This window comes from Leptinotarsa decemlineata, unplaced genomic scaffold, assembly GCF_025532065.1.
Source record: "Leptinotarsa decemlineata unplaced genomic scaffold, Ldec_3_MD MMD2_tig00026328_RagTag_RagTag, whole genome shotgun sequence".
In the NCBI taxonomy this organism is placed as follows: domain Eukaryota; kingdom Metazoa; phylum Arthropoda; class Insecta; order Coleoptera; family Chrysomelidae; genus Leptinotarsa; species Leptinotarsa decemlineata.
Window position 1 is genome coordinate 35,447,193 of NW_027412688.1, and position 18,120 is coordinate 35,465,312.

Here is an 18,120-nt window from a genome sequence, read left to right on the forward strand (position 1 = left end):
ATTGAAATATTTTTCTCTAGTAATTCCCTTAGGAATTCTGAAGTCTGTGAAATTGGGAAAATAGGAAATAAAGAACTAACATCAAAGGAGGCCAAAATCTCACCTTCTTGCAGAACGTTGTTTCTGTATGAACTCTAAGGAGTTTTTGATACTAAAACCTGGTTCGCACTAGGCAAGCTTTCAAATCTCTAGAGAGCCACTTTGCTATTTGGTAGGTAGGAGATCCTATAGCTGATGATTTTTACAGTTCCTGGAATTTTGGTATTTCAATCGTTTGATAAGTTTTTTTTTGTTTTTATTACCGTTTTTTGAATGTTTCTTTCAATGGTTCAATTGAAAGATTTAGGTATACTCGTATAATTATCAAGTTTATTTCTTTGACACCACGTATAATGGACTGATTCGGAACATTTTTTAGTTTGGTGGCAAGATTTTCAGCATTTGGGTCAGATATAGTAATTGTAGTACCATCGGCGAAGTTGTCTATATGACCATCGTTTACATATATCAAACCCTTTAGGAAACAATTCAGTCAAAGTGTCTAACGAAAGTACGAAGAGTATCAATTTTCCATAATCTTTCTGAAAATATTACATCTTTTTCATCCAGCAAGAACAAAGATATTAGAGTTGCGACAGATTGTTTATTACACTCGATTGATTGCTTTTGACGTCAATGAGGATTGATTTTCACTTATTACACATTGCTTGACATCATCGCTCGGAAAATTTCGAGGAAAATATTCCGATTCTCTGATCGGAAAACGATTTACAGACAAATAGAAATCGACTGGGGGTCACGTCAAATAAAAAATAGAGAATTCCATGTAGACTGTAAGATAATTATATGATTGGCAACTAGCAACAGTAGCTTCTTTTCCACTTTTCATTCCAAAAATTGAAGCGGCATGTAGGTGGTTTTAAGAATATTGGAGAATGAAAATGCATCTGCTCGCCTCAAAGAAGCGGTTCAGCGAAACGGTTCGTGACGTCACCAGATATAAGAAATGCGGAGCCCGCTGGGAATCATCATCAGGTTCAGACTTTAATGTGTAAGTGGTGTGAAAATCCAATTATTTTTTGATTGTTTGGATTCATCTATAATGTGGAAGGAAGTACGGAGAATAAAAAAGTATCAAAATGGTATTGATTACCTCTTTTCATATACTGTACTATTACTTCTGTGTGTCACCTGTAGAATCAGGTAGCTTTCACTGGGCCTCTAGATCGGGAATATATGGAAACGATCAATTTGATCCCAGAAATATCATTCGACCTACCCCCTCATCATGCAGATCCTAAGTCCATCATTAATATTTGAATCTACATAACTATATATTTGGTGTATATTAATTTCACAATGAAATTCAGACAATTTTACGCCTGAAAATTGACCGTCACGTAATATTCTATATATTTGTAAGAATTACAAAATATGTTTATTATAACAAAGTAGAGAGGTAAATTCTCGCAAGTGGTAGTGCTCCCGCGATCCGATGTTTCGAACGAATTTTTGATTCAGCTACGTTAGAAGGCTGGCGGGATTGCATGTAGACATGATTCTCTTTTGATCTTCCTCTTGAAGATGATCACTTGGTGATCGAAACACGTGTCAAGGTGTTAAAATAACGGTTTGGTGTTGGGACTCAATTCCAATAATATTCATTACTACACCAAAGGTTCCAAACAGTGCAACACAAGTATGATTCTCTCCAGGTTTCTCGGAGAGTCATTAACATCACTTACCTAGAACACCAGGCTGACCATGGAAAACGATGTCGTTAACATCGAAAAAATATAGTTAAATAAAATAACACGCTCCAATATAAATTCGACTGTTTTTAATGATCGCAGACAATGTGTTTCTGGACTAAAAACAAACAGTGGGGAGTGCGAAGATATTATATTTGTTTACACAGTACTATATCGATATTAAATATTTCAAATCAATAATAATCACTATTTATCACCATAATAACGTCTCTTAAGAGTTCTATATTTTTTCAGCATATAAAGGGCCTCAATCTCTTTAGCTACGAACTCGCCGTGGGCAATCATTTTTTCAATTTTTTCAGGGTCTCGTTCTTCTCTGTTTTTCATGAAGGCTGCATGTAGACGTTTCCGGAAGAATTCATAACCTTTTGGCCAGTCTTTGCCAAGGTGTATGAGCTGAAAAATTATGTGTTTTCACATAAACTGAGTAATGATCACTAGGGAAGAATGATTTTATGAAACACAGAATACATACTACTCGCATCTATTCTTGACTTGACTTGACCTATAACGTATGAAAAAATATTATGTGTATTGTCACAATCTAAACACATAATTGTTTGTTAATGGCACTGATTTTGAGCTAGGATGTCGAGAAGAGGTTAAGAAGAGCCCCCAAGAAGTCTAAGAATCGCTGAGTAGAAAATTCTCCTACTTTGAACCAAAACTGAGGCAATAACATAAGTTTATGAATCTCTGAATAAAAAATTCTCCTGCTTTGAGTCAAATCTAAGACAATGAGATAAAAAATACAATTAGGTGTCGGCCGGTCAGACAATGAATGTTGAATTAGAATTAGATTTAAAAAATACAGCTTTTTGGATTATAAACTTCCATCCTTTCAGATTTTTTTCATCGATTTTGAAAAAAAATTCTCAAAAAACAATAGAGACCCTTCAAATGATATAGTGGCTATATCATCACCTTAAGGTTGTTAATGTGACTACGAGTCCGTAACTGGAATATTAGTCACAACTAAAATTCCAAACAAATTAAAATATTTTGAAATGTTTCACCATGAACTAAAAAAACTTGGGGGGTAATTAATTTATAACTCAATATTAATATACACACTGTTACTATCATGACTGATGTGAAGATAGTGATATTTTCAGATTACTTCATCAGTGAATTGGCAATGAAAACTCACAGTTTTGTATAAATTAATAACACGACTTCGTTGCAATAGTTCTGCCATTTCTCTTTTGAAATATTTGATCACATTCTGAGGCGAGTCATAATAAATTCTAAAACATTTTCAGATTTTAATCTGGTCAGGTTCAAAAGTCGCCTAATAAACAATAACAACAATATCAACTGACAACTGACGTAAGGTAATGTCAAATTTCGTTTCAAAACCAACCTCACGTCTAGTTTTGAATCATGATGAATTCGTTTCAAATGATAGTTGATGTGACGTCATCGTTTTAACGCCAGAATGAATGTATTTGAATCACAAACGAATACGTTTTGAATACATGAGCGCCAGAAAACGCCTCATATTCACGTAAAAATGAATGCATAGGTTTTATATAGTTTTAGGCATTTCATGACTGCCAACACTAATGTCTGGCATATAATATTAAGAAGATTTTAATTGAACAACTTATTTCTTTAACGCATTTAATAATATGATTTAGTATTTTGGTTGAATAGAATCCATATTTATATGAAGACGATATTGTTCATCCTATGAGAATGAGTATCTGTGAAATGTTAATTCACTACTTTTTGTGTTGTTACTATAGCACAATATGTACCAGTGCCAACTATCGATATGTTTATTGTTTTCAGTTGAAGTATTCATTGACTTAGGATAAATAATATCAACACAGCTGTATTTTGAAAATTTTCACGTGTTCTTTCAATATTATATGCCAAATGTAAGTATTGCCAATCATAAAACGCCTGATAGCCCTACTATTTGATATTTTATCGAAGACGTTGATCTGTATATTCTCCTTGATCGGGACCTATAAAATGCTGAAACTGGTGAAACCAATAATTTAACCCCAATCCTAATGTCGAACGAGTTCAAAGTTGTAGTTTCCACTGTAAATGTCGAACAAACATAAGTCCGAGTTTGAAGTTGAAAGTTGAAGTTAGAATGTAACACTCAATGTCATTATGTGAAACACAATCGTGCCAAAATGGACATAATTTGGAAATGTGGGCACTTGGGCACGGACTCTCTAAAAATATGCAAAAATTGGCACTATTCTCTTTTATATTTAACATGTTATAAGACTTCGGTCATTTCATTGATTAGATTTGTGTAGTTTCTAGGAAGGTTATTTGTTTTTTCTCAGTGCTGAAAATGAGAATTCAGTTGTTATTTGAAAATGCCATTATAGTCATTCGCCATGTGTTATTTTGTATGCCTCTCCAAAACTTCCAAATTCAAATATTCAAAACATTCGTTAATTATCTCGATAAATATAAATATAAATATATATTCATTTATATGTATTTGCTTTATGCTTTACGTTACATAAATTTGAAATTTCCTCTTCAGATTTGCTGGACAAGTAAGTAGTGAAATGAAATTCCTCTGAACATTTGAATCAATATTTAATTAATTTCATAGATTATTTGTGAAAACTTGAAAAAAGCCAATTAAACAACTGAATCATTGATCATAACGTCTGTACTCCCAGAAGTTGCTATATCTCAAGTAGAGTCTGCTCAGAGTCCCATTAGTTCAACTTCTGAACTGTGACAACGATAAACACTAGCAAAATTATCTGAATATTCGAATTATGGAATCGTAAGAGATTGTGCGTCACCATAACAACGTAATAAAGTTATCCAATAGTAATTGATTAGTAGATAGTAGAAAGAGAAAACTGAGAGGGCGCTATTTTCACTTGAATTTGGGCACATCGAGAATTCCTAAATAACAACAGTGGCAACACTGCGTTCAAGTAAAATGTATCAGCTGGTAATGTAAGTAACCATTTGAATTTTATTTTTATTATTAAAGTGAAAATCAAGTAGGGACTGGTATTTATAACAAGAGGATTACCAAAATGGAAAACAAAATCCAGGAAGACGAAAATTTGAAGCACATACTCAATAACCCTCCGAAAACAACTCCAGCTGTCCCTACACCAGACTGGAATACAAGTAGTCTAGCCCTCACCGTGAGTATTGAGTATTGTGTCTTTTTGAGTATGTTCACAACTAACACAAATTCCTTCAATGTAATTGTCGTTTAGGTTCCAACGATAAAACAAGATCCTCGTATCATAAGTTTAGCCATTCCTGGATCAGCTGCAGGCGAGCCACATACAAATATTACATTACAGTAAGTTCTTGTTTACTTATTTTCATCATTTGATTCAGGAAATTTCAAAGATAAATCATATATAACTGATACATGGTCTGAATACTTCCCTCGTTGAGAGAAATTATGAATCTTTTTTTTTTGGTTCTTTTTCCAGGAACTGCGTTGCTACCATAGACCTTCAAACTACTCTGGATCTTCAGGTTGTCAATGCTAGAACAAGAAATACGGAGTATAACCCTGGCCGTTTCCATGGAGTAATAATGAGGTTACGAGAACCCCGTACCACAGCTCTCATATTCAGATCGGGAAAGATAGTTTGCACTGGAGCGAGAAATGAACATGACGCTTTACTGGCATCCAAAAAGTTTGCAAGAATCATACAAAAAGTTGGATTTAATGTGAGTAATATGCAATATTTGGAAAAGAACGATGGGTGGATTCAAGGATTTTATCTCAAAAGCACCAAGTGGAAATGTGTGCAAATGCTTATCTCTCAAAATTTTGCTAAGCAAATGACGAGTATGTGATGATTTGATAAAATCCCAAGATCACGTGTTGAGAGATTTAATTGGAAATTATTATATGCAAAATAGTTTGCTCAAAAACGATTTCAAAAATTATGGGATTGCATGAATCGAAAAAAAGAAACTAATATAAAATAAAAAAACTCGGTTTCAAAATCCAGATTTCTGGATTTATGTGAAGTATCTCAAAATATCAAGTTCCCAAAATTATGATTACCTATCAGAAAACATTTTTACTCTATCCAGTTTTTTCATTTATAAATTTGTTTCCAGGTCAGATTGGCCAATTTTAAAATACAAAATATAGTAGCCACCTGTGATCTGAGGTTTCCTATAAAATTGGAAAACCTGAATATGGCACACATGCAGTTCAGTAGGTAAGAATTCTGCTCTTGCAACTTCTATCGACTTGAATATTACATCACTCATATTCAGTATGAGATGAAGTCTATATTACAAGATGTGTAAAGATGCAAAAGTTTCATTCACGTCAATTTTTTTTTTTATTTTAGTGTTAAGTTTTTAAATTTTAAGCATCTACTTTTATATACTTATTTTTTGAAGGTCCTTGTGCTGATTTTTAACTTATACAGTCCATATTCCTGAAATGTATGTAGAGTTAGGATTTTGTATTTTGTGATGTACTTTTACAGACAACGTATTCTGCCATTCATGTAGGACTAGGAATACTCTGTGAAGTAAATAAATATATATATCTAAATAACAGTGATATGAAAAGAAAAGTTTTAAAAATACATGAAAATCTAACTAAAACAGTCAATAATTTGTAGAAATAAAAAATTTTCACACTCTTTACTCATCCCAAATGTCTTTTTTCAGCACTGTTTGATAATCACAAGATTTTTATAAACATATGCATATTTCATATACACAACTCGTGAAAAATTTTGATCTTAGAATCATGGTAACCATTCTATTTTTATTTCTTGTGGAGTCGATATTTTCACCTATATTATTGTCTATTCATTTTGACTCTGGAAAGTTTTCAATTTGAATTGGAGGGCATATACTATTATTTATTTTTTAGTTATGAACCTGAACTGTTTCCGGGACTCATCTACAGGATGTATAAACCTAGACTGGTCATGCTAATCTTCGTCAATGGCAAAGTAGTTTTTACTGGTGCCAAATCTAGGACAGACATAAAAGATGCTCTGAATAACATTTATCCCATATTGAGAAGTTTCAGGAAGAACTAAGCTCTTGATTGTGATATGATTGTTTGCCATTGAAACAGATTGTTTTTTGTGAATGTTACAAGTTTGGACTTCCATTATCTAAAGAGGTGTTAACAAATTTGAAATCTGTGAGAGAGAGAGAGAGAGAGAGAGAGAGATCTCAAAGTAACTCATGTCAAGCAGAAAGTCAAGAATCCATTCCCGGCGGGACAGGTACCTGTTACGATACCTCTACTTTATACCTGTCCAGCAGCATAAATACCGGCTTCAAACAACAAAGTTATCAGTGTTCACTTGGATCTGAACAAAGCAAAAACGAGACTTGGGAGTTAGGGATATTACGGCCCCGTCGTCGAGTCATTTAATTTTAGTTTCAAGTGGTCCTTGAAAATTGCTTCAACGCAGAAGCCGAAACGTCAAACGGATGAAAATTGCAGACGCAGTTCAACCCGGGCGACAGTACATCATTCATTTTCAGGACATAACAATGTGTTTTTTCACAAATTGTCATCCTTATAGCATCTGAATTCTATACCCATTGTTCATTTGTTTTTTCTCAAACTTTTTCATTTTGATAGTTTTCCATTTTCACTATTTCAGTCTTGTGATTTATAGTTAACACTTTTTCAGACAACAGAAACATTTTCAATATCATTCAAACAAAAATTTACTATTATCCATGCCTGTAATTTTGTTATTTTATTTTTTGTCATCATTAAGTCTCTTATAGAGTAAGTGGTAAAAAATAATTTGTATTTATTTTGTACTCAATTGATTTTTAATAATTAAATGTTTTTTATTAAAAAGGTTTTGTTTTTATTTAGTTTACCTTCGTTTATAATTCAATGGCCATATTATTTATTCTTTTCAATTTTTCAGCAAATTCACGTTAAAATACAGGGATCCTATGCTTGGCAAAAATGACTTTATAGAAGCATTTTTCTGATGAAGCATCCACGACTTGTTCTTCCACAACAATGCTCGTTTTCTTTCTAATTGCTCAAGGAGAGTGGTAGGCCATGGTTGAATGGAACCTGAATAATCAAATGTTTTGTCTGCTACTGCAGCAGACATTATCATTGGTATGTGCGTTGATTTCGAGAATGGACGTTATATCTCGAAATCTTAGTAATGACTGACTGGCGAGCTACGTGTTTGCTCCTATCTATGTCAGAGGGTGTTGACAGTGATGGTGGTGGGGCGATAACGATTGTTCTGATAAGTCCACGTCAGGTATGCTACTGTTTGGATGTCGATAGGAGTTATATTCTAGTCCATTTCTGGCCTTGAGTTCTGGATACCACGTTCTGTTGACCCGTATACATGCTTATAGATCACAATGGTCTCGACTTCATAGGGAGAAAACAAGTCACAGTGGAAAATAAAAACAATCGCTGATAGCCGAAGTCATTTTTATTACTCATTTTGGTCACAGCATTTATAACTTATTGGCTTAGATATCTATATTGTTTTCTTGAATTGAAAATAATATAAATCAAATATAATTTAAGAAACTGATCAGTCAATCACTGTGTAACCTCCCCTGCCCTAATGTCAATTTTTGGCAGGGTGGAAGTCTTTTGGGTAGTTGTAGTCGAAGTTGTAGGAGACTTGTTGCTAGGAAACTTATCCAGTACTGGTTTTTTCAAAGGATGATTATCGTATCCATAATGGTGACCTTGGTCGTGTTTATGTCCTCCGTTGTGGAATGGTCCGCAGTCGTGGTTGTGGTGGTGTCCAGGAATGTAGAAGTCATGATTGTGAACATGACCGAACTTGTTGCCATTTCCTCTATTCCATGGTTCTGAATAAACAAAAACAGTTGTTTTTTTTGTTCGAAATTTGTTAAATAATCTGTTTCAAATTTATTAAGTATGTTTGATTCGACAATGGAGTGAACAAGGTAAGAGTAGGTACATTTCAAGTGAGTGGGTTATTCGACCCTTCAATTCGCCAGGGTTATTGTGGTTCACATCTATTCAAATTTGGACAAGTGAATTCAGCTTTTTAACAAAGCCGATTAGATACTTATTTGGTTAGATGGCGAGAGAGAAATAGAGTATGTAATCTAGTGTACCGTTATCTTCCAAACAGAGACACTACGCACTCTCTTCCGTCAATGATGACTGACAGATCACAGTAAGCATATCAGGCAACACATATCATCCCTTCTGTAATCATTCGAAAGATTAATGTCTTAGAATGGACTAATCCTGGTGGATTTTGCCAAAAGTCAGGCAAAGCCCAAACCAATAGTAATGAAGATTTTGGTCTAATGAAGTCCTGTGTTTCGCCCAGGACATGCCAAAAAAAATCTATGAGAAATTTGGGCGTCTCGCGGCAATTCCTGCACCAAGGGTTAAGAACATCTAGGAATTCCCGTTACAAGTAAACAGCAGGCAGGTGTTGAAGACACTAGCCTGGCAGACCAAGATAACTCCCCAGTTTCCATTATTATTTGAATGAATTCAAGTAACGTGGGAGGATTGAAGTAGTTTTGGGAATATAATATAATACCTCTACACATAGAGGTTACATTGGGGATTTCAGATGAATGAGTAGCCAAGAGAGATACGTTCTGTCAGAAATGCACTTTTTTTTCAGCAAAACATCGGAGTCCGTTTTCCTATGAGAATATTTGAAAAATGTAGTTTTTCCATTATCGAATAATAAATTGACCAGAATATTTTTATAATAATGTGAAATCAATTTTTTCTTGTTTTGTCAAAAAGGACACATACGTGAACTCCTTTCGAAAAGTATCTTCTATACGTTTGACTGTTATAGATATATACTAGGTTATGTTAGGTCCAAAGTAAGTGGGTCTATTCGACTCTCCACCGCACAAAGTATGTGCTCTGCTGTTTATCATTTTCCAAACAGAGGCGACACACACTGTTAGACATCATAGTTCATCCCTACTGTAGTCCAACAACTTTTGGTATAAAGCTTTGAAGGGTGAATAAACGCCTTGGAGTGAGCCACTCCTAGAAGATTCTGCAAGAAGTCTATAGATATTCTTGCCATCCAGGTGAATATATAATAAGAAGTTCATTAGTTAAAATAGAAATAACTTCTCACTATTTGAAACACAATTCTGGTGAATTTATCAATTAATGAAACCTCATTTGGTTCCGTTTTTTTGTCATCATTCTTGGCGTAACTTGGTACATTAAATTTGTTAACTGAATTCAAATGTCCAAATAAATATGTGTATGCCATTTCATTTGAAAAAAAAATTACTTTGAAAAGTCACGCTCCTAGTCGGAATTTCGTATAAATATTCAAAAAACTCAGTGCATTGGCATCAAAAGTTCGCATCCCATACTTTTGTGACAACTTGATAACATTCACCGGAAAATTTAATGCTTCTATTATATGACACATACTGGACTTACTAGACTTACCTAACTCAGGTGTTTCGTGGAATCCTGGTGTTCTGTGGAATCCAGGATCGTATCCCCACGACTCAGAACCGATCGACGGCAAGTATTCGTTATTCAGAGGATAAGGAGAATGGTAATCAACTCCTCCTTGAAAAACTAAATATGGGTGGTTGCGGCCTTTGCGTTTGGACTTGTGACCATGTCCGTGGTGGCCGAACCTGGACTGGATGGGGCCATCATCTTCATCATCCGAAGTTTCACCTTCGTAATATTCTTCAGAGTCGTCTAGTATTTCACGCCGGATGCGGGTTAGAAGAAGAGATTCATCTGTATAAAAAATTATTGATATTAAACAATATTCTACAAATTACGTGCCGTTTTCATTTTTGGAAAAAAATGTAAATGAGCTTATTATAAACGTACAATCCTACTAAAATCCCATATTCGATTACAATTACATTGTAATATATCGAGTTTTCATTTTTTAAAGTAATATGCATCCCACAAACTATGATTACAGTATTCATAATATCAAAGTAACTCAATTTGAGAAACACCCTGTGTAAACTTTACGATAATTGCGTTTTCTACCTGCCTGAATGATAAACAATTTCTTTATGATGTCATTACTATGTAATTTATTCTGTTGATTTATATTCATTCCATTGTCCACTAATCTATTCTGAAGAAATTAATATACCTAAATGAAATAAAACTTTTGCTGCAGGTAGATTTTAATTTTAAATGCATTTGTTGTATCCGGTTCCTGTTTTGTTAACATTTTCCGATAATCGGTGTAAATTCTCGATCAGCTCCGTGATCGAAAGGAATGCCATTTTATTGGAATTTTTGCGCATTGAATTGTCGATAAGATAAACGTCTCACGAAGTATCAGTAATTGCAACGTGATCATGCATTTATGAAAGGACGTATACAGTGTGGAACTGCCAAGTGGGATAAAGTAGGTATTCATCACTCCATTATGGAAGTGTTAAAATAGGTATAGCAAGCGCAATATGCAATTTTGATGTGCAATTCGTATTCTGTACCCATGAGTTGAAGAGAAATAGAATAAGTAAAAAGCCGAGAAACGGTTGACCCTGCAGCTCATCCTTACTAGTTCTCGCTTCTTCGAGCTCAAAATTTAAAAAATTATTTGACAAAATCACTTGAATGGAAATTTTTAAACGACACTATCAATTGAACGCGTCGATTTTCGCCCGTTTCCCCTTTTTTGAAAACGTTTAATTTTCTTAGCGGGAAGTTGAAAATTCAACCTTTATAAAAAAAATTAAGTGGCCTATCGTGTTCCCTTTCTCTCATATATATGTTGAGTAACTAGTGTTGAACAACTATTCTTTTTTATAGCAAACAAATTAGAGCCCTCCACTCTTTCGTTGCACCAAGGCCTCCAGACTTCCAAAGCCGTCCCTGCTTCCGAGCATACCTATTGTTCTCCCGTGAAATATTGTAACTCCTCTAGGTTATTTTAATAAATGGCATACCTACGTATAAATTAAATACTTCAGTAAAGGCAGTTTGTTCTTAAATGAGCAAGAACAAATGTAACATTTACAAATATTTTTCTGTCATTTTTAACATAATATAAAAACTAGCTCATCTCAGCATACATAACCTATTGAGAATAGTCCTATTAACAATAAATGTGCCTAGAGACTAGTTATAATGAACATATGCAAAACATTGCAGAATTACTAAAAATGTCGACTATCCAACTAACATATTTTTTTACAAAACTTCTCAAAGAATTACCTGATTGTTCAAACTTGTACACTACATATTCAAAATGACCCTGTATATTATCAGGCGTAATATGTACCGTTTCCCTGGCCAACAGGTTTTTCACCTCTAATTTCTGAATTCCCAAGGTCCGATTTAATTATAAAATTTCATTTAGATGGTAAGTGTGGATTTTATGTGAGGTCACAACGAACAATAAACGAAAAACCGCACATTTTCTGGCTGGTATAATTGATTTAATAATACCAATACCTTTATCTGGATGCCTTATTCATTTTCAAGCACTTGGTAATTCTCAGTTGGATGGATTTTTCGAAACTAATTATATTGGGAATTCCTCAATAATTCACAAAAAAATGAAAGTATAACCTTCCTCAATAATATCACCTTGATATGATCACTTGCAATTGTAATGCAGGAAGATAATTTTTTCTCAGTATTATGATACAGGAGAAGTTGGAGAAGAAATAATGTATTCAATTAAGAGCTTTACACTTTCAGCAAGAAACAAAATTTTGGTGGTGCTGCATATATAGGTATGTTATAGTAAAATATAATATCAGCTGAAGGAGAGTATTTCATCACGGCGTACAACAAGGCACTATTTTGAGTCCCATTTTACTCAACGATTTTCACGTACTTCATGAAACTCGATTATGTTCAATGAAACAGTAGAAAAAGATTTTATAATGATTAAAAATTGGTTCTATCGCAATTTACTATAGTAAATTGCGATAGAACCAATTTTTAATTGTTATAGGTAACTATGAATTTGAAAAATCAAATATTTTTCGTTAATCTTGAGTCTAAAGTCTGTAACAAATTTTGAAATCCTCAAAATTGAAAATTTCTAAATCACAAAAAACGAATTGCGCCAAATATCTTGGAATTAAGATTGATAATAGTTTAGTTTGTGATTGAAAAACTAACTAACTCTATTTTTCGTTAGTAGGTACTTACAATCTCAACTGAGTTGAAAAAAAAAACTAATGAATACAGTTTATTGTATGATTTTCACTATAAAGGGTTTTACAAAAACCGCGACATGTCTTTCGCTATACAGTAGCTTCCTCAACCCTTTATAGTGAAAATCATACAATAAACTGTATTCATTAGTTTTTTTAATATGGATTTTCATCAAGTATCGGCCAGTTCTATTCAACTGGATATATGGTATGGATATATTTGAAGAAAATTATCTTCGTAATTTACAAATAATTTAGAAACGTACCTTGAAAATTATTTAAGAATAAGATTCCTTCTTCAGTTTCCAGCAACCTTTTATATACAAGGTGTAACTGAATAAGTGTGAAACATTTAAGGAGGTGATTTCTCATCGAAAAAAAGATAGTATCTTTCATACAAAGTAACTTCATTGGAGCATCCCTTGTTAAGATACAGCCCCTTAAAAGGGGTACATAAAATTTCACAAATTTCAGTGCTTTTTCACAAGCACTGAAGAAGTTACAATATTGAAATTAACCTGACGTTTTGTACTACCAAAAAGACAGCCTGAAATTTATTTGGTTTACCCCATGGTTGTAAGGGGTGGAAAACGCAACCCCTAAAATGTATTTCCAATGTAACTTTTTGTCTTATTATTTGTTTACCATTTAAAAATTTATTTCCGATAGCCTGTTTCATTCTAAACAAAAAATGTCTCCTGGGTTTTTGCCCAAAATAAACCAGTTCGCAGCAAAAAATTATTTTAGGAACAACTACAGAGATACATCGTCATAAATGCGAACTGGATTTATTGTCATTTTGTAGTTAGTACCTGCATTGAACGATTAAAGAGTAATAAACAAAACTAATTTATTGATAACAAAACACATAACATGTAAAAATCATAGTAAATGTTCAATATGTCTACCTTCAGGCATTACGCATGCGTCTACACGTCGGCGCATTGAGCCACGATGATCGATGATGCGGTTTCTAAAGTCCTCTACATCGCGAACAGGAGTACGATAAACCAAATGCTGTAAATGGCCCCAAATTGAGAAATCGAGAGGATTGAGATCCGGGATCGAGCGGGCCAGTTCTGTGGTCCTCCTCACCTATCCACTGATTTGCACATGTTTCAGTTAAATGCTGACATGCTACTTGACTGAAATGGGCGGGAGCCAGATCATGCATAAAAACATATCCCTTCTGACGCCCAAAGGAACTTCCTCCAGCAGTACTGGACGCACTTCTTTTAAAAATTGAAGGTATGCCTCACCACTTAATCGAGGAGGTAGAAAATGAGGCCCAATTAAATCATCCCCAATAACTCCGAGCCACACGTTAAGAGAAAAATGTTCTTGATGGTTAGTTTCGACAATAGCGTGAGGGTTTTCATCAGCCCATATATGTGGATATTATGAAAATTAATAATCTTGTCCCGAGAAAAACAACATTTGTCTGTGAATTTTATCGTCTTCAGAAAGTCACAATTTCTTCTAATCATTTCCAGCATCCAATTGCAAAATTCAAGACGGTTCGGAAAGTCTCGCGGTAACAGTGCCTGTACTCGTTGCAGATGGTAAAGATATAAGAGTTGTTCCTTTATAATTTGAAATACCGTCATATGATCAACATTTATCTGGAAAGCAATCTTTCTAGTACTGGTAGTAGGTTGTTTTTCAATCAAATTAAGTACTGCTTCCTCAAGCTGTGGTGTTCGTACTTCTCGATGGCGATCAAAATCCTGCGTTCTTTTGTCGAATGAACCATATTCTCGTAATCGTTGATGAAGTCGAGCAAATATTCTATGTAAAGGATGCTGCCGTTGAGGATACATTTCAGCATATCTTCTAGAAGCTTCTAACCTATTCCCCTGCGACAGACCGGAAACGTAAACCATATCAGCCATTTTCTCATTGGTGTATGCCATTTTAATAACAAGTGAATTATTAAAGTAACAAATTAAGAACAGAACAACAACACACAATTAGCATTAATTCAATTTCGAAAATTCACAAACTGACAGCGTCATACCAATTTAATTATCACTATCTCTAATAGCGACCTACTAGATAGATTAGTTTCGTATTTTCGCATTTATGACGATGTATCTCTGTAGTTGTTCCTAAAATAATTTTTTGTTGCGAACTGGTTTGTTTTGGGCAAAAAACCCAAAAGACATTTTTTGTTTAGAATGAAACAGGCTATCAAAAATAATTTTTTAAATGGTAAACAACCATGAGGTAAACCAAATAAATTTCTGGCAAGTGTCTTTTTGGTAGTACAAAACGTCAGGTTAATTTCAATATTGTAACTTTTTTGGTGCTTGTGAAAAAATTGTTATACAAATTTTATGTACCCCCTTCAAAGGGCTGTATCTTAACAAGGGATGCTCCAATGAAATTTCTTTATATAAAAGATCCTATTTTTTTTGATGAGGAATCACCTCCTCAAATGTTTTACACTTAGTTACACCCTGTATTTAAAGTCCAATAAGTTCCTTCATCAATTATATATCTACTTATGAAATATTGAGAAATGAAACAAACATCCATACAAGAAATACATCTGATGTAATATTCGAATATAAAACTGATTCATCTAGGGGTCGAAGAAGTTATTAATACGTATGATAATTTGCCAAGATATATTAAATTGACCAAGATTTCATTTACTTTCCAAAAGAAATCCAAACGTTGGATATTGAAAAACCTAGAGAATTGGTTTTTATCAAACTGGTTAATCTTTGGAACATATTTTAACAATGTTAATTCATTCAGCAAAACTTTGCGTTCATATCTTTTTTTAAATATATGTATTATTCATTCATACATTCATACTTATGCATGATATATCATTGAAAAACAAGTTTTTACTTTGTGAGGTGAATTTAGTTTCATAATTTCTTTTGTGAAACTGTATACTCTGAATAAACTCTCACTAATATTATTATTCACAATAAAAAATTTGGTTTCTGTTTTAGGTTTAACCTTCAAGAGACAATTGTTTGAAACATAGCGCGCAATTTTTATCTTCAAAAGAATCTCCTTACTATGTTCAAGAATTTAAAAACACCTTTCTAGGCTGAATAACGCTGTATATATTTTCCGTGATCACCAAACTTACCTTTTGAACTACTTAATGAATCGTCTTTGCCACTCTTCTCAACAACTTCGTCAAATCTCTCAATCAAATTGAAATGAGGTAAACCACTCACGAAGTCAAGTAGTACGACACAAAGCAAAATACTTGTTTTGTTATTAACCTTAAACTTGCCCATTTTGATTAATATTTGCACTGAGGCGGATGGACATCGACTGGACGAAGAGTGGGTTTTATCTTTTTTACGAGTTTTGTTTGTTGAAAAAAAGTTGAAAATGTAACTGGACATCGGATAGAGTGGGGAAGTGTAGGGAAATCCCTGTGAAATCCGTGTCTTTTATTAGCTTTGACTAAATTTGATCATTAATCGAAATTGATGTGATTATTTATGATCTGTTTCTTAAAAATTGCACCGTTCAATACAACCATTTTCAAGACTATGCATTTATATATACAAGTTGCAAGGTTGATTTTTTATATAGGTACCTACATTGCCATTTTGACATACATGGCTTTCATGAAAAAAACATTGAAATAATCTAAATAAGTAGGACAAATTTACTTGGTTAGTTTCTCCGAAATTCAGATGTAGATTAATTGAATTAATCAGATTCATTTGTCATAGGTTTGAAAACAAAAAATTATATGAAAACCTACACATATATCGATAATTTTCTATTCAAATTGTATTCAAACGCTGTAAACATTCCTGGAAAAATTTCATAAATAACCAACCATAAATGTTCTATATTTTTTTAGGGGAGTATTGCATTGTCGTTTCCACAGTCCATCACAGACTCAAACATTATGGTTCCGGAAATAAAACCTTGGGGTATACTTCAACTTATTCAGTTTTAGCCCGCAACATATTCTATATTTGATTTCGAACGAAATAAGCAGATAATCACATTTAGGTATGGGAATAAAAATGTTAGTACTCTATAGCAGGGATTCCCAATTTATTGCTTGGCTATGAAACCCTAATTGAGCATACGTTTCTTGACGGAACCCTAACTGGTTATTTCGATAACAGAAGTTTGAATATTTTCATGTTACGACTCGAAAAAAGAAAATATTATAAATGAAAATTTATCATTATAATGTAACAACTATTTAATGTGAAGAATGACATTTTTAAACTTATTTTCATATAAAAAATCCTCAAATTAGTCTATGTGTCCGATAGTAGAATGCGGAGATCCGAAGCTACATCTAGTCTGTTTCTGTATTTATTTTTTGTGTATACAGAAGCTGAAAATCCAGTCTTACGTCGGGCCCCTGTGGCCCTTCTACAGAACGCCAAGATTCCACGTACCACCATTTAGAAATCTAGGCTCTATATTAAAGGAATGCCGGTAAAGTAAATCGTGAATTAGTTAAATTGATTACGGAAAAGAGGGTTCTTGATTAAGAAGATTTCCGCTGACCACCATTTAGAAATATGGGCTCTTTAATAATAATAATACAATCATTTAGCATTATAATATATTTGTCGCTATAGAAGTTTTATTGTAGTCTGCTACGCATCCTTGATCAAACTTTTAGATAAAAAAAGATTTTTCTTTGAGAAAAATATATTGATTTTATGAAGTAACTTATTGGGGTGAATTAGAAGTTTGACCTTTTCACACTTTGTAGAAAATGCTCCAATACTATTTTTTATTTTGTCAGATTGTGGAAGATGAAAAGTCACAGAGAAGTCTTTTTATTTTGGAGGTTAGGAAAATGTCCATAGTCTTGAAAGAGTTTTGGTTGAATGATTGAAAAGTGTTTTACAGGAAACGCGACTTGAAGCAATTTTCAGTAAAAAAAATTTTTGAGGTTCCATAAACAACCTCTATCATCGATCAATTTTACGTCCTACTTACATAAAAACCAAACAAAAGGTTACTAATGACAGCAGTGGATGCTGCTTTAATGCTGCTAACACGAAAAACAAAGTTCAAAACTTGTATAAAATAAGCAAAACGGTAATATGAAATGAGCAAATCTCTGTGTCAAACTCAAAAAATGTCTCGTCCAGTCTAAGTGAATGAGAAAAAGAAAAGAATGTCCAACTTTATGATAAAATCTTATAATACGATGTATTCAATTCAGATCATTTTCAACATGGAGAATATGATTGTCTAGTTCCTAACT

The 18,120-nt window shown here is 33.4% G+C and overlaps 3 protein-coding genes across 6 annotated transcripts; 1 reads left to right on the forward strand and 2 right to left on the reverse strand.

Moving 5' to 3' along the window:
* Positions 1–1,887: 1,887 nt before the first annotated feature.
* Positions 1,888–3,104, reverse strand: osi (electron transfer flavoprotein regulatory factor orsai). The gene is made up of 2 exons (XM_023174373.2): positions 2,923–3,104; positions 1,888–2,168 (listed from the first exon to the last, which is right to left on the reverse strand). The coding sequence occupies exons 1-2, from the start codon at positions 2,968–2,970 to the stop codon at positions 1,959–1,961; spliced, it is 258 nt and encodes an 85-aa protein (XP_023030141.1). The 5' UTR covers positions 2,971–3,104; the 3' UTR covers positions 1,888–1,958.
* Positions 3,105–4,575: 1,471 nt separating this feature from the next.
* Positions 4,576–7,590, forward strand: Trf (TBP-related factor). 4 transcript variants are annotated; one of them, XM_023174385.2, is made up of 6 exons: positions 4,576–4,718; positions 4,770–4,915; positions 4,991–5,079; positions 5,216–5,459; positions 5,859–5,962; positions 6,634–7,590. In XM_023174385.2, exons 2-6 carry the CDS (start codon positions 4,802–4,804, stop codon positions 6,803–6,805), a joined length of 723 nt encoding a protein of 240 aa, XP_023030153.1. In that variant the 5' UTR covers positions 4,576–4,718; positions 4,770–4,801; the 3' UTR covers positions 6,806–7,590. The 4 variants fall into 4 exon arrangements, with proteins under 4 accessions (XP_023030153.1, XP_023030152.1, XP_074038873.1 ...); XM_023174384.2 differs by having other exon boundaries at positions 4,616–4,718; positions 4,767–4,915; XM_074182772.1 differs by having other exon boundaries at positions 4,695–4,713.
* A 589-nt stretch (positions 7,591–8,179) lies between these two features.
* On the reverse strand, positions 8,180–16,218 carry LOC111518058 (uncharacterized). The gene is made up of 3 exons (XM_023174389.2): positions 16,006–16,218; positions 10,192–10,497; positions 8,180–8,588 (listed from the first exon to the last, which is right to left on the reverse strand). Exons 1-3 carry the CDS (start codon positions 16,157–16,159, stop codon positions 8,311–8,313), a joined length of 738 nt encoding a protein of 245 aa, XP_023030157.2. The 5' UTR covers positions 16,160–16,218; the 3' UTR covers positions 8,180–8,310.
* Positions 16,219–18,120: the final 1,902 nt, after the last annotated feature.